This window comes from Zosterops lateralis (assembly GCF_965231275.1).
Source record: "Zosterops lateralis genome assembly, chromosome: 2".
In the NCBI taxonomy this organism is placed as follows: Eukaryota; Metazoa; Chordata; class Aves; order Passeriformes; family Zosteropidae; genus Zosterops; species Zosterops lateralis.
In genome coordinates this window covers 94,103,123-94,118,107 of record NC_139763.1, presented here as the reverse complement: position 1 = coordinate 94,118,107, position 14,985 = coordinate 94,103,123, and the positions used below count along the sequence as shown (strand labels likewise).

General features: G+C 43.8%; 1 protein-coding gene across 1 annotated transcript in view; it reads left to right on the top strand.

The window, feature by feature from the left end:
- The window catches only part of GAP43 (growth associated protein 43), a 52,705-nt gene that overhangs the window by 25,538 nt on the left and 12,182 nt on the right, over nt 1–14,985 (top strand). The window contains exon 2 of the mRNA XM_083854969.1: nt 4,769–5,390. Coding sequence (XP_083711095.1) covers nt 4,769–5,390 — 622 coding nt within the window. The remainder of the gene's footprint in view (nt 1–4,768; nt 5,391–14,985) is intronic.

Below are 14,985 nucleotides of genomic sequence, written 5' to 3'. Positions count from 1 at the left end.
TTTTCAGAATACTGGGAGATGGCCACATGTATCAAAGGGCTCTGGGATTTGGTGTCACATTTAAGAGGAGCTCCTAACCAAGGATAGAAAGGAGCAGGATAACAGGGTGATGGTTGAGCATATGGCATGGCTATAGCATATAGCAGCCTGATCCTAGATGAATGTTATGGAGATTGATACGTGCTATGTATTGGAGGCAGAGAAACACCAGGAAAAGGAGAGCTAGAGAGGGAAGCAGACGAAGCTGTGTAATAGTCAAACACCTTTCAGTGAAACAGTAAGTTCTTTCTTGGTCTTTCCAACCCAGCATTGATGATACAAAACAATGTGATTATTTTTCCAAGGAAAGGCAATGAGGTACACCATGAGAGACAAGTAGACTAACAGCAAGCAAGGACCAAAGCACTCAGTCTTTTGCCTATATGTGGCTGCAAACACGTGGAACATCTAGAAAGCACCTAGGTTCTCCATTTCTCCTTTCCTGAAATACCAGCACAGGAGACATTTAAAAGGGTCAGGAGTTTATAGTAATACTTCCTTAATTCTTTGACATAATTTGACACACCCTCCCCCAAAAAGTGAGTTTGGAGACGGAAGGTGTAAAAGTGGCTAGAGATTAGAAATCTTCTTGTCATGGCTCCAGGAAATTTCTACATTCCTGGTACCTAAGAGCTAACCTCTGCCCTATCTGTGATTTAACATTGATTTCTTATCTCCTACTCTCTCAGCTACGTGATAGTAAGGAAATTCTCACTTACAGGAACAGTCTGGCTGGGAAGGGATGTCCTAGAAACCTGGAGGTGTGGCAGACAAGCAGATGGGGATGGTGAGAGGATCATCCCTCTAGGACTGGAAAGATGTTGTGGGCTGTGTAGATAGGGAAATAAATTTGTGTTTCATAGAGACAAAGCTTTGCACACTGGCTTCATTGGGTATGTGAGGATGGTCTGAATAAAAAAAATGGACATGTTTAAGTATGTTCTTTTCTAGATCTGTTTAGCTCTTCATCCACCTGCCTTCGTGATACCTTTTTGCCATTACAGGATCCATGATTTGTTTAAAACTAAATGAAACAGAGGACATTTTCTCTGTGTAAAATGGCAATACATTGCATGTACCCTAACAGTATCATGAATATGTCAGTATTAAGCATTAATGTGAGCTTACTTTACAAATAAATGTGTAAATGAAGGGTAGAGGGCTGATGGAATACTAATATCTGAAACCTATCCCTACCAGACCTGATTCCTGGCTGAGAACTCTAAATTCTATGCAAACATCAGTAATAATAGTCACTTTATTCTAGCCACAATGCTACAGCCAAGATGTCATGAACGCTTGGGAGATAGATAGACAGCTTTCTTGTTTTCCACTGAGATGGTTTTGAATGCATCCTGGCAGGGCTGACTCACCCCTTTAGTTTTCCAAGGAAGACAAATTGCTTTCCAGGAGCTTCTGCTGTATACAGGTTATTTTTGAGCGCTTCCTTAATTAAAGTTTATCTGCTGTGCACATAATCCACAGATGAAAAGCCCTTGGGGCTTCTTTTTTGTGTGAACAGAAGTTTCCCCCTGAACAACCTGTCTGTTACCCAACCCATTGTTACACAACATGACATACATACTTTATGGATGCCATGTCCTACCCAGAAGTAGCTGCAGGCCTGCAAAAAAAGTAATTTCAAATGCCTGGGATGCTTTATGGGGAAAGTACTGAATAGAAACAGAATTCCAGAGGGCCACAGTTGGCAAAGATGAACTATTAGTGCATTTCTTTCCTACACGATCTTGAATTCCACCTTTGCTCCAGTCTCATGTTTCTTGTCTTTTGTATCTGAAATTGTGCTGAAAGCACCCTACTGGAAATATATTTTGCAGTTGCACAACTTGAGACCTGGCAAGGAATCAAATGGATGTCTTACCATCTGGGAGAATAGGACAATGATGTCACTGGAATAGCGAAGGAGCTTTTTAGCTCTGCTTTGCTGTTGGTGCAGGTGAGAGGTTTGGTCTGACCTGCCTGGAGAGAAGTGCTCTCCTATCCCCTGCGAGGTCAGGGACACAGGGCCAACCCTGTGGCTCGCTGTGCCCTGGGCTCTGGCTAGCAGGGGAAGGAGATAAACCTTTACAGGGCTGCATAGCCTAGGTAACAGGGCAGCTCTGGAGTCAAGAGAGTCAGGCATGCAGCAGTTCACAACCTGTAATAGCTGTCTTGGTTGGTGTAGGAAGTATGTGGGATGTGAGAGCAACAAGCCCAGTGGCAAAAGAGATCCCCTTCCATCAATGTTTGTCTTGTTTCTCCAGGGATTAATAATTTTGTCACATTCACTAATGGTTTTGCAGGAATCAGGCATGGGGATTGAACCCTTAAGGCCTTCTAGTTATGTCTAAATTGTCTTTCCAGTCTCCCAGTCTTGCTGCTGTTTGAGACTAGCCTCAGTCCTTGGGGAGAAGAAGTCAAAGCTACAGCATCTAGGTATTATACAGTTCTCTGAAGGAGTACCAGTCTATTTTCACGTTGCTGTGGCTACAGTGTAATGCTGGCATATCCAAGATCTCCTTAAACAGCTAGTTCAGGTATAAGCACTTAGGTTGCCACAGCAACACCGGACTTACTGCAAGCTGCAAAACTTGTCTAAGGAACAGGATGGATGAGCCTGTGTGGAGCTCTGCACTATCTGAGTAGTTTAAATGTACTTCCAATTTGTTTCCGCCTCCTTGTGCTGAAGTAGGCTGAAAAGCTTACCCAGATGCTGAATAACAGTGTTGAGCTAGCTATGCAAGACATGAGTGGTTGCAGCCTGCTGGTGCCTGTATCATCTTTGCACATAACCATCACCTGCTCTCTGACAAGCTGTGACAAACACGAAAACCCACTTTCCATACTGTGTCATTTATTGCACTTGGGGAGGTGTAGACATAATGTTCACCCTGTGATTGGTGCAACAACCATTTTATCCCTGGGCATGGTCAGAAGTACAAAAGCTCCTCGTGCAGAATTATGTGTATTAATTCCATTTACATATTCATTCATAGCCTTTACATAAGCACCCGCCGACATAAGCATCCTGTGCCCCCTCCATCTCATTTCCTGCCCTATACAGACCCATCCACATCCCTGCACAGCTGTGTGGGGTGGCTCTTTGCCTTGATGATTTGGGGCTGCTCACTCCTTAGCCACCATACCCACTGAAGGAAGGATGGGTCATCACCAATGCTAGGGTGAGGGATCTGTGCTCACTGGGGACCCAGTGGGACATAGGAGGTACCATCTCTGGCATGGTGGTGGACACCAGGTTGGTTCCCTGGCTGAGCATCACTCCCACGTGTGCTGGACCCTGTCTTGTGCTGTGGAAATGATCACTTCCAATCTGTTTCCCAGGAACTGCTGCTGCTGTGGCCACTCTTCTTTCCCCTCTCCACAGGCAGGGTGTTTCCAGTGGCACATCAGCACGTTGCAGTGGCTTCTCCTCCCTTCTTCCTGCCACACTTTTGTTGACCGTGTTTGTAGGTTGTCCCTTCTCTCTGCTCTTCTGGTCCAGAGCCTTTTCTCAGATGGCACATCTTGGTTGCAATGGCCAAAGGAGAGGTTCTCTCCTCCCACACAGGAGTAAATGCTTCTATCTTTTCCAGTCAGCTTGTTTTCTTTGTTTTGTGACCTGAGCCAGGGATGGAAACCAGGTGCAGACAGCAAAGAGACCAGTGGCTCTGATTCCACATAGGTCTTTTGAATGCTTCCCAGTGGGACTATTAATAGAACAGTGTCCTTTCATCAATATACAGCTGAGCTGTTACTTGCCCAAGGGCTGCTAAATTATTGGGGTGAAGCGTGGTCTGTCCTGTAGATTCAGGAAAGGTTTATAAGCTAAGCATTATCTCTCTGCAGCAGACCAGCGTGAGGCACAGACTCTGTTTTGGTCCCATTTAAGACTTCAATGCATGATTTAAGTCTAAAAAACATGAGGAATGCCTGTTCTTTGTTATAAGGCTGAATTCCCCCCAATAGCCAAAGAAATAATAACAGTCAGCTGAAATTGGAAAGAGTGATATTAATCTGCCCATTAATCCGTCAGTAAAACCATGAGAGGAGAGCAAAGGCAAAGCTCTTGGAGGGCTTGTGGGCAGGGTATTTGTGAGGAGTACATCCTGTGAATATCTGTGTGTGTCCGTGTGGCAGCACAGAACTGCTGCAAGGGAGGGCAGCAATCCTGTTCTCTGTTGGCAATCCCGAGCCAAAAAGCTATAAATGACAAAGCACCTGGTGTCATTAGAGTCACACACCTGTGAAACAAGGTGTCATTAAAAAGAAACACCGACTTGAAAGCAGAGGTGGATTTGGAAGGACTGTGAAAATCTCCCTCAGGAGAGTGTTTTGAAAACGAGTAGGGGGAAAAAATTGGTTTATTTCAAAATGAATGGGAAAATAAATCACGGGAATAGAGACAACCCAGCTGGCAAAAGCCTTTCCACACAGCCAAGATGCTCTCAGCATTGCTGACAGAGATGATGGGGGGCTTTAAATTTCTTTTACAAACCTCTGGCTGGAGGTTTGGCTGGAGACCTTTGTCTGTCCAGCCTTAGGATAAAATCAGGGCCACCTGGCTCCAAACCCATACCAAATGAAAAGGCTGTTTTGAAACTTTTCACTCGTTAGCAGGAAGGGAATGTGGGATATTCTCAATAAAATTAGAGCATCTGCTACACATGAAGAAATCTTGACTTATCTTCCTCTTTTCTCCTTTGCCCTCCTCCCTTGTTCTTCTTCAAAGGTTGAAAAGAATGAGGACGGAGACCAAAAGATCGAGCAAGATGGCATCAAACCAGAAGATAAAGCTCATAAGGCAGCCACCAAAATCCAGGCCAGCTTCCGCGGACACATAACAAGGAAAAAGCTCAAGGGGGAGAAGAAGGGAGATGCCCCAGCATCTGAGACTGATGCCGCCGACAAGAAGGAGGAAGGCCCTGCCGGCGGAGCGGCCGAGAACAAAGAGAGCGACGCTCCCGCTGCCTCAGAAGCGGCCGGCGCTGACAGTGCCCAGCAGGAGGAGGGCAGCAAAGACAGCAGCGCGCCAGCGGAGGAGAAAAAAGGAGATGGAGCCGCCGACACGGGCTCAGAGCAGCCGGCCCCACAGGCTGCCACTCCCGCCGCATCCTCGGAGGAAAAGCCCGCCGCTGCCCCCGAAAGGGAAAGTGCCACTAAAGCTTCCACTGATAACTCGCCGTCCTTGAAGGCTGACGAAGCCCAAGACAAAGAGGAGCCTAAACAAGCCGACGTGCCTGCTGCTGACACCACTGCCACCACCACCCCTGCCGCAGAGGATGCTACTGCCAAGGCAACAGCGCAACCCCAAATGGAGACAGTGGAGAGCAGCCAAACCGAAGAGAAGACAGGTGAGTGAGTGAGTGAGTGAGTGAGTGAGTGAGTGAGTGAGTGCCTCTCCAGAAATGGATACCTGCCTCGCTCTCCTGGGAGCAAGAGCTGGTGTGGGGATCAGATCCAGAGTAAACAAGGGAATCCCCTTGCCAGTTTTTAGGAGTGGGGGAGATTAATTTCTTGCTTAATACCCTCTTTCCTGCTTCCAATAATCTTTTGGGAATACCACAGCTCCTGCTGAGGTTCCTATTCCTCTAGATGGAGGTGCCATCAGCCCTTTATTCCATGGTGGCAGGAGAGTGTCTGCCAGCTGGGAGGCTTTGAGGGAGAGCTCCCCAGGCTCTGCATGTCCTAAAGACCGTGATGAACCTTTTCAGTCACCCAACCCAGACAAGTTCCAGTGGAAAAACTTGGCCAGGTCACTGGAGGCTTTCAACTTTAGCTGAAAATCTCATAAAACAAAAGGTCTCTTATTCTGCAGGAGACCTTGCTGGTGGGATGGCCCTGGAGTCAAAAGGGTCTTTCTTCCATCTGCTTGTGTATGGATGAGATTCTTAGCACAAGCACATCCTAGTCAGGAACATCTTATTATCAGCAGTGCTTATAGTTTCATCCATACCCATACTTGTATGGTTTCTACTTGGAGTAACCCATGCCAGGCAAACTTACATGAAGCTTTTGGACATGTCGGCTAATTCAAACATGAGTAGCAAGGGAATCAGCCAGGGAAAGGAGAGCTTAAGGGGCCTGACAGCTCAATGAGGGAGGACAGAAGAGAGAGTTGAATACCAAAAATCACTCTAGGAGGTATTTTCAATTCCTCACTGTTGATGGTGTGGAAGTCTGGTTGACCACTTTCCCTGGGAAGGGGTGAAGAGTTTTGAGAGGACATTTTTTGACTAACCTATAATGTTTACAAAAGAAGTGGACATTTTTTGACAAGCTTATAATGTTTACAAACCAGAAAGAGAAATTGATTATAAATTGTGATACTGAGATGAGTAGAAAATGCATCAAAGATCTGAGGATATTTTTCTCTCTTTTTTTCTTGACCATTCTTATTTTATCAAAGAAATAGAGCATAAATAGAAAAAAGAAAAAGTAACATTGGAGGTAGGCTTCATGTGAAACTCAATTAAGAGGCAGGACCAAGCAAAACTGGCCTTCACATTCATGAAATGCTCTGTTGTACAGGGTAGCCTGCATTCATTAGCTTGTTGGGGGAAAATGTTGCATATCACTTTGATGTTCATAAACAGCCTGATGTAAATTTTAGAGAGCCTCAGCACCCAGTCTTGTACTTACAGATGTTTCTCCATAATTTCATTTGGCCCACAACTTCTCTGCAAATTGCAGCTCCCACTCTCCGGTTAGGCTTCCATGCCTCATGGCAAACCTGGGGCTTCAGGCAACTCTATTCATGCCCAACAAAAATGGACAGATAGGGAAGAACAGATATCCAAAAGGACAGATTAAATACTTGGAGAGGAGCTCATGCAGGACGTTTGTGATTTAAGGGATGGGCAAGGGGAGCAGCCTTCAAGAGCATGAGTCTGAACTGATTGTACACAACTACAAAAGGTTGCTGGTTTTACTTCTGCTTATTTAGAAGTTTTGAGAAATAAGCCTTGAAATTGAGTTGTCCGTGTTTGATTTTGTTGTCCAGGTCTCCAGCCGTTTGTTCTTACATTATATGATGAGTTAAGTGGCAACATAAATGCCATGTGATTAGTGAAGTATAATTTTCTATGTTGCATGCTGTACTTGTGTTGATTTTATACTTGGGCAAAGGTATAAACATCAGTGGTAAGAATAGGGCAAGGTGAATCAGTGTTTTGGGGTCCTCTGTACACATGGTAATGGATGCTAGTTCCCTATTATTTAAGACCTGGATGCCTTATTCCTAAACAAGAATGATTAGTCTTTGAATTGACATTCCATTTTTATTCAGATTAACCTGCTCTAATAGATAGAGGTAGGACATTTATAGTAGCAAGCTATTTGATTTTAATTTTCATTTATTTTACCTGTTTTGAGTCACCACTCATGAAAAAACGGTTTATTTCTACGCAATATTCTGAATAATTTTCAGATATCCTCCCCATACTCTTGGTGGTTTTAACATAATTTGAAGTGGCCAACCATTCATGGACACATCATTTGAAGTGGCCATTTAAAATGCACAATTTAATATGCATTTGCACATGATACTATTACTTATGTAAACATCTAGCCAACAGAGCAAGCTGGAAAATCTGCAATCAAATATATATTTAAAAATGAGTTTTCAGTGACCGAGTGTTCAAGACCAGTATGTGCATCCATTTGTACTTACTCAGTATGCATGCAGCAACACTCAAGCTTAGCAATGTTTGCAGAAAGCAAACATGGAAGGTGCGTGGCCAGAGTCAAGCTGATAGCCTCTTTAAAATGTTAATGAATATAGATTTTTCTTGAATTCCTATTCCAGTATGATATCAGCCTTCCAGCCACAAACCTGAACAGCTGGCTAAGTGACCTCAGAGTCATCCAAGAAAGAAATGCAAAAAAGATTAAATAGATCTCCTTGCACACCCCTCTGAGGATTCCAGGCTGTGCTCTGCAATACACTCTTATAGCACAATGTCCACAATTATAGGAAGCTGCTTCCTTCTTGAAGGATATTCCTCTGAAAAGCATCATCACAGTACAAAAATACCCACAGATAGGAAATATTTCCTGACAGAAAGCCTGTGTTTTCCTTTTACCATCTTCATCCTATTACTCTCTCATATCTTTAAACCTCTCTATCTCTCTTGTTGCTTACTCTTTCCATAGACTTAAACACATTTGCCAAGTCTCAACCTTTCTCCCAGTCTTCCCCCAGCAAACACAGCACTGGTGGTTGCTGGTGTGACTGCAGTGGTCATTCATGAAAGTGGGGACATCTGCCACTTCAGTGCTCCTCCAGCCCAGGGACAGATCCTCTTTCAGCTTCATCTGTCCCCTTGGCCTTCAAAGGTCACCTCTTACCGTTTCTGTGATCGAAGACTGGAACAGTAGTGTGCAGTGTCAGGCTGCCAAAAATAAATCAAATTGGCTCCTGGCCAGTGTCATTGGTTGGCTGGTTGCCATGGCATGCTTGGCTGCTACTACCCTGGGGCATGCCGGCCGTGCTGCTTTGGGGTGGTGGTGTTCATCTGCCTTGGATTTTACTACAATGGCTGTATCATGCTATCTGTGGATACCTGCCCTGGTGTGAGCATAAACAAAAGACAAGGGCATTTAATTCATAACCAGGGGAGATTTTTGCCTTTATCTATGGGCAGGACAGAAAAAGACAGGGTGTGGGGAAAGGAATAACTAACCAGATAAAGAGAAGTGCACAGTTTTTGATGCTTAATATTTTTGGAGTGGGGGAAAGACAGAGTGCATTTTTGTACGAGCCAGTAGTTCCCCTGACAGCCCTCACCTCTCTCCTTGTTACTCAGTTCTACATGCTCTATCTGTCTTTTGGTAATGGCCTAAGAAACAACTTCAAACAACTATCCTGTATCCAACAGTAGTTGGTTTGGAACCCAAGGCATTCCCAGCTGTGCAGTAGGGCAGTTCCTAAGCAATCCTCAGTGTATCTAAAAGTAAAAAAAGAGATGGATTCCAGCCTGGGTAAGGCATGAAATGAGTCACTGGGATTTGTTCAGTGGCAATGAAGGACAGTCTCTCAAACTACTTCATGTCTTTTGGTGGATGACAGGAATGCAAAGAAGTCATCTTGTCATCTGAGCATCCTTGTCAAGACTTAGATTTGTAGGTTTTCTTCTTATGATCCAGCTTTAGGCTCTTTGGTGTTGGTATTACGCTTAGAGAGGCTTCCTTAGATGCCAACCTACTCAACAGGACAAAATCCAAAAGTGGTGGGGGGAATTTATATGTTACATATGGAAGAGGAAGTGAGACTTGTTCTAATCATGGTTGCGTTGGCTTAAATCCAGACAGTCTCCATGAAAGTCACTGGAAAGAGTCTGGTAGTGCAGCTTTGAAATGAGATCAGCATTCAGCACAGCAGACTATGGAAGAAGATGGGCTATGATGTCCTCCTGAGGAGGAGAGGAGGTGAATGTCACACAGTGTTAGATTCAATTTGTACTTTCACAAGTTTTCAAGTCTCACCTCCAAATTTGGTTGGCTCTCACATCAAAGCACCCTCAGATTGTCAGGTAAAAACACAAAGCCCAGAAATGTGAAAGAGTAAATTGTGCCTAAGGAAACAAATGGATCTTCTTTTGTTGGGAAATGAAGAATGCTTTTCCTGCTTCATGAAATAGCTTTACAATGGAGCAGCTTCACAACTGAAATGAAAAATCAGCCAGGTGACAAATGCTTTGCATGTAAGCAGGCTAGCAGTTCCCCCAGGGCCCTGTATCCTGCAAGCAAGGAGCACTGGGAGGCACAATCTTCCCTTCATTTCCTCAGAGAGAGCAAATCTCCATGGATCCTTTTTCATGGTTTACACTTGAATCAGTTCTTTGTTTTCAGTTCAGTCCCCATACTGATGGAAGGACAATGCTTGCTGCACTTTGGGAGCACTGTCTGTATAAAGATTTGGAAAGAGAGACTTCTCTATTGTCTCGTGCCAGCCAGAATGTGCAGCCTCCACTATGCAAGAGGATTTCAGCTGTGTGACCTGGAAATTCAGTCTTGGCCCACGAGTAGCTGGCATGAGGCAAAACAACCTCATTGCCAGTCCTGTTTCAAGGGAGCTTATCTCTGCTGCTACACCTGGCAGCCAAGGAAAGCAATGCAAGCACAGTAGTCTTCCCATGGCCGCCCCAGAGGGAACAACTCTAAGCAACCATGGCAGCATTTTCTTGTCTGTAGTACTACTCCAGCAACAAAGTAAGACTATATAAATGCAGTTTAGGGTGCCTGACACATGCTTAAGTATGAAGTCTGTCTCTATTCCTCAGTTGGTCTGAAATTTTAATCTTTGCATTGTGTCTACATGGGTGTAAACATTGCCTATTTCATAGGGTTTGCGTTGGTGCAAATAGCCGTGTGAGGAGCAGGGTGGGAAAAGTGGAATGTCACACTTTTCCTACACACAACCTGGCACAGGTGCAGGATTTCCTCTTCTATTGCAGTGCAATACTGTCTCTTGTCCCATATATGCCTCAGGTCTGCTGTTTCCTAATGAGAGGCAGCTTGCCTCTAGGGATGGGAACTGCACTAGTGAGTCAGTGGGGAAGCAGTACTTGACCTCTTTTAATATAATCATAGATTACATTAAACATATTTACTGATGAAAAGGTGTGGACCAATTCTGGAAAAGGCCTTTTGAGGAGAGCAGGGTAATCATTCCTTCATACCTAAGAGGTACCAGATCTTCTGAAACCTCAGTAAGAAATACATGGACACTCCAGGCAGGTTACTGGAGTCACTGGCTTATTTTGTGAGTATTGCCAGTTATAGGAAAGGTGACAGCAATCTTTTTTCCCTTCTAGCATTGGCAACTACAGCTGTTGCTCTTCCAAACCACAAATATGGGTGACATTGTTTAGGGCAGTGCCTGCCAGTGTCACAGTGTGTGCCATGTTGTACAGTAGTCACTCATGCTAATACACAGCTCTCTACAGCCAAGACCAGTGGTTGAACTCCACCTAGATTTTGCTCTAAATCACTCCCATTACAGTGTTTTCCACAGTGGCTCATTGCATCTGCATTGAGATCATCTTCAGAAAATGCTCCATGGGAGGAAGGCTTTATGTCATAAATGAAAAACAAAATTTCTGCTGAAAAGAGCTCAAATAGCAGACCTGTGTACAGTCTAGACAGACAGAAAATGAAATTTAAGTGATGGTTGTTTGTTGTAGCTGTCAGAAATGCTCTGCACCACTTTCAGTGTCACCTCTTTACACTAGGATCAAGTAGGCTGGACTTTTCAGATAGATATGAGCTTGCAGAGAATCAGCTGGGATTTACAGCTCTAGGGAGCTGAAATTCAAAAGTAGAAATACTGACTCCCTGGTACAGATGACTGCCACATGCAGAGGGAAAGGATTTGGAAAGTTCACCAGGTCAGCACAGTCAGATTAGTTAGACATTCCTCAAGAGTGATTTAATAGGTGCATTAATACTGGATTATCAATGTCAGTGTAGTGATCACTTCAAATCTGTGGAAATTTCATGGACTCTGCCATGGTGAAGTTGCACTCACAAGGATCCAGGCAAAAAACTGGTAGAGGAATACAGAAATTGCCAAGCTAGGACAGAGCTAATATCCATTTGTTGTACTTCTCACTGTGGCCAGCACAAAGCACTGCTTTGGGCAGATCTAGGGTAAACTGCTTCTCTGCTGCTTGGACTCATCCGTGTCTTCTGCTGTCTAAGATTTGCTTTAACAGATAAAGCATGATGTATTCTCTCTTTTGTTGCCAATATAACTGTGGTGTTGTATGGCACATTATATATGTGTGTGTGCGTGTGTGCGCACAAGAGATCTGATTGACTAAGTATCAACAGCTTTCCCAACTCCAACCAGCTGTACAATGGCCATAAAGTTTGGTGACAAATTGGCCACCATTGCCTTAAATATCTTTCTGTACTTGTGCTCTGTCACAGAAATAGCAAAAGCTCATGATAGCCCTACTTCATGCCTTTGATTATGGTATATAGCATCATACAGTATGCATTTATGCACAGAGGGCAGAGTATCACAGCCCTTGCTGTTCATCTCTTTCCTGAAGAAAACAGAAGCAATGCTTTCAACTGCTTTTTATATTAAATTATTCTCATGCTTTTTAGAAACTCTGTTGCTTTTCTCTGCACTCCCTTCAAATCTGCAAATCTATTTTATGAGATGGAATGACAGATACTCTTCACATTAGTCCAAAAAAAGCTATAACTTTTTATAAGTTTCCAGAGAGGCATTATTTCTTCTGTTTTGTTCCTCATCCCAGCCCTTATGCACACCAATCTCTTCCCTTTTTGCAGACAGCTACTGAATGAGCACTGATAGCTGCAATGGCTCTTTTTGTAAGAACACTACTGAAATATTTTATTTAGTCGTATGATGATCTGTGAAACTGGGCAGTGGCCAAGAGAACCAAGGAAAATGTAAGCAGTGACAGAAGGCTTACAGGTCAAGCCACTTGCATCAGTTCTGTGGGGTATTTTCTACCTCCAGTTCTGGACCTCCAATAGACCTGTGAAAGACCATATTACACAAGCTCAATTTGAACAGGTTTCTAGGCACAATATTTCTCAAGACAACATTCATGCTGCAAGCTTGATTAAAAGGAGGGCTTCCTAGCTCTTGTCTCTGGATATCTTTCAGGCAGAAAATAGATGAGATATTACAAATGATGTGTGTAGGAAGTCAAAATGATGGAAAGGGCTGCTATCATGTGCTTTGCTGTTCTTTGAAGAAGAGTCTGGTCTGCTTTTGCAGCTTACTAGAACTGTGACATCTTTCCTACTTATGTGTTCCCTGCCAAAGGTTCCTTTTACATATCCTTAGCTCTAATGGCCTGTACCATGTAAAAAGCCTAGGTTATATCATCACCAAATGTGAACTTGATTTGTGCAAATGTTTCTTTTTTTTATTTCTGCATCAGTACAGGTACATCAGTGTCAGCATGGAACACTGGAACAGAATGGAAAATCTCAGTGGAAGTCCTGGCAGTCAGGAGTCCACCTTGGACACTTGCCCTTTGCTAGGCTGTAGTGTAGTCAGGAAAAGAACTATGGAAAGCTGGACAGGGTCCAGGGATGCAAAGGAAATGCTATTCCTCTAATGACCAGAAAAGTGAGACTCAGTGCTTCATGCAAATAAGTCTTAGATAAAGGTCATAAGGTCCCAATTATCCACTGTTCAAAGAACACAGACTTCCCCAGCTGTACCTTGAGGCAATAGCAAATGAGTCCTTTTTTTATTATGAAAGAAAGCAGAAGGTGGAAGACACTATTCAACCTCTCCATCTTCCTTCAGCAAAACACAGTAATTGGTAATGCTAGTAATGATAGCTGGACATTACCTGTAACCTACAGGGCTTAATGAAGAAGAAAATCTCTCTGACATTTGGAAGAGCATCCAAATCCCAACGCTGAAGTGGGTGCAGTGGTACAGAACCATAGCTGATAATGCATTGCAGGTACAGGGAAAGGGATGGAAGAGCAGGAACAACAGCTGTGACCATTATGCAGGAGCATTCCCCTGTTCCTGTCAGTGCTGCTGACTTTGACAAAACTGTCTTAGCAGCTGTGAAAAATGTTTCAAAGACTTTACTTGATAACCACTTGAAGAGATGGAAGTTGGAATCAAGTAAAAGTAATTTAAAGTTAGGGTGGTAGCAAGTACTTTTACAAACATCTTTGATGTTCTTCAAAGCTTGGGGCACACATTGATTTGGAAATGACACAAGTCTCCAACAGGGAGGTGTGAATGAAAGTTTGTGTGGACTAAGGCTATAACTGTCTAGTTTTCAAATGAATATGGGACTCTATTCCCTTACTGGGTGTGGGCTTAGGAAAAAAAAAAAAAAAAAAAAAAAAAAAAAAAAAAAAGGTATGTATTCCAGTTTTAGACATCCCACGTTGCTTAGGTAAGGCTTGGATTTCACCTGTGATTTCAGCCTCACTATCACAAGCAGTTCAGAATAACCTCCAGTCATTGGTGGGATATGTCACAAAAGACCAAACCCTGGCCTTGGGTTTATCCCCCTTCAGGAATATTTGTGAGTTGAAATAGTCAGTCTTAATCTTAGATCTGCTCACAAATGGTCTCTATGTTTCTCTCCCTGGAAGGCACTCAGTGCAATCTTGTAACATTGGTCCTCTGCTTTCCCTTGTAGTCAGAAGGGATGGAAATCTCCCCCACATTCATAGGATCTTATCAGAGGGCTACTGTGAGTTTATCTTTGGTAGGGCTTCTACAGTTCATAGGAGCAGCAATTCTCTCTGGCCCTTTGTCTGCATTCACAGTCTCTTGTTCAACTGGTACGCCAGGAATCCAAGTGGTGAAAGGAGGTAACTTCTTTACTGCCAAACAGTGAGGAGGCATGAGCGTCACCTTGATCTTTCAACTCTGTTCAAACACTGCAAACAGATTTGGCACCTGCCTTTAAGCCTATCTTTGGGGTTGGAGATATGTTTCCACAAAGCCATCCCAGCACTATTGCCAGGCTTTTGTTGGGAGACTTACCAGTGTGGCCAAGCATGGTGCCTGTTTGGACTAAACTTGACCTCTTGCCCATGACACAACCTCTCCCAAACACAGCTGAGGCCCACCAGGAAAGCATGGGGAAGACATGCACAGCACTGCTGCTGGGCAGCAGACTTTGGTCTCCAGAGGCACTAACCCAGCACTGTTCACTGCACACAATAAAGAGACAGAACATGAGAAAGAAAATTTTTTTTGTGCCTCAAGATAGAAAGCTTTTTCATTGCTGAAGCCAAATGACTACAAGAAAGGTGGATGGAGTCACTAGTTTTTACATCAGGGAAGAAGGAGAAAATTCCAGTGCTCCTAACTGGTGTAGCGTGCAACTACTTCTTGGCATCATTTCTAGCAAAACACATAGTCATGGTTCTGCTAAACAGAGGAGTTAAGCCTGATTGCAGTTCAAACTGCAACTA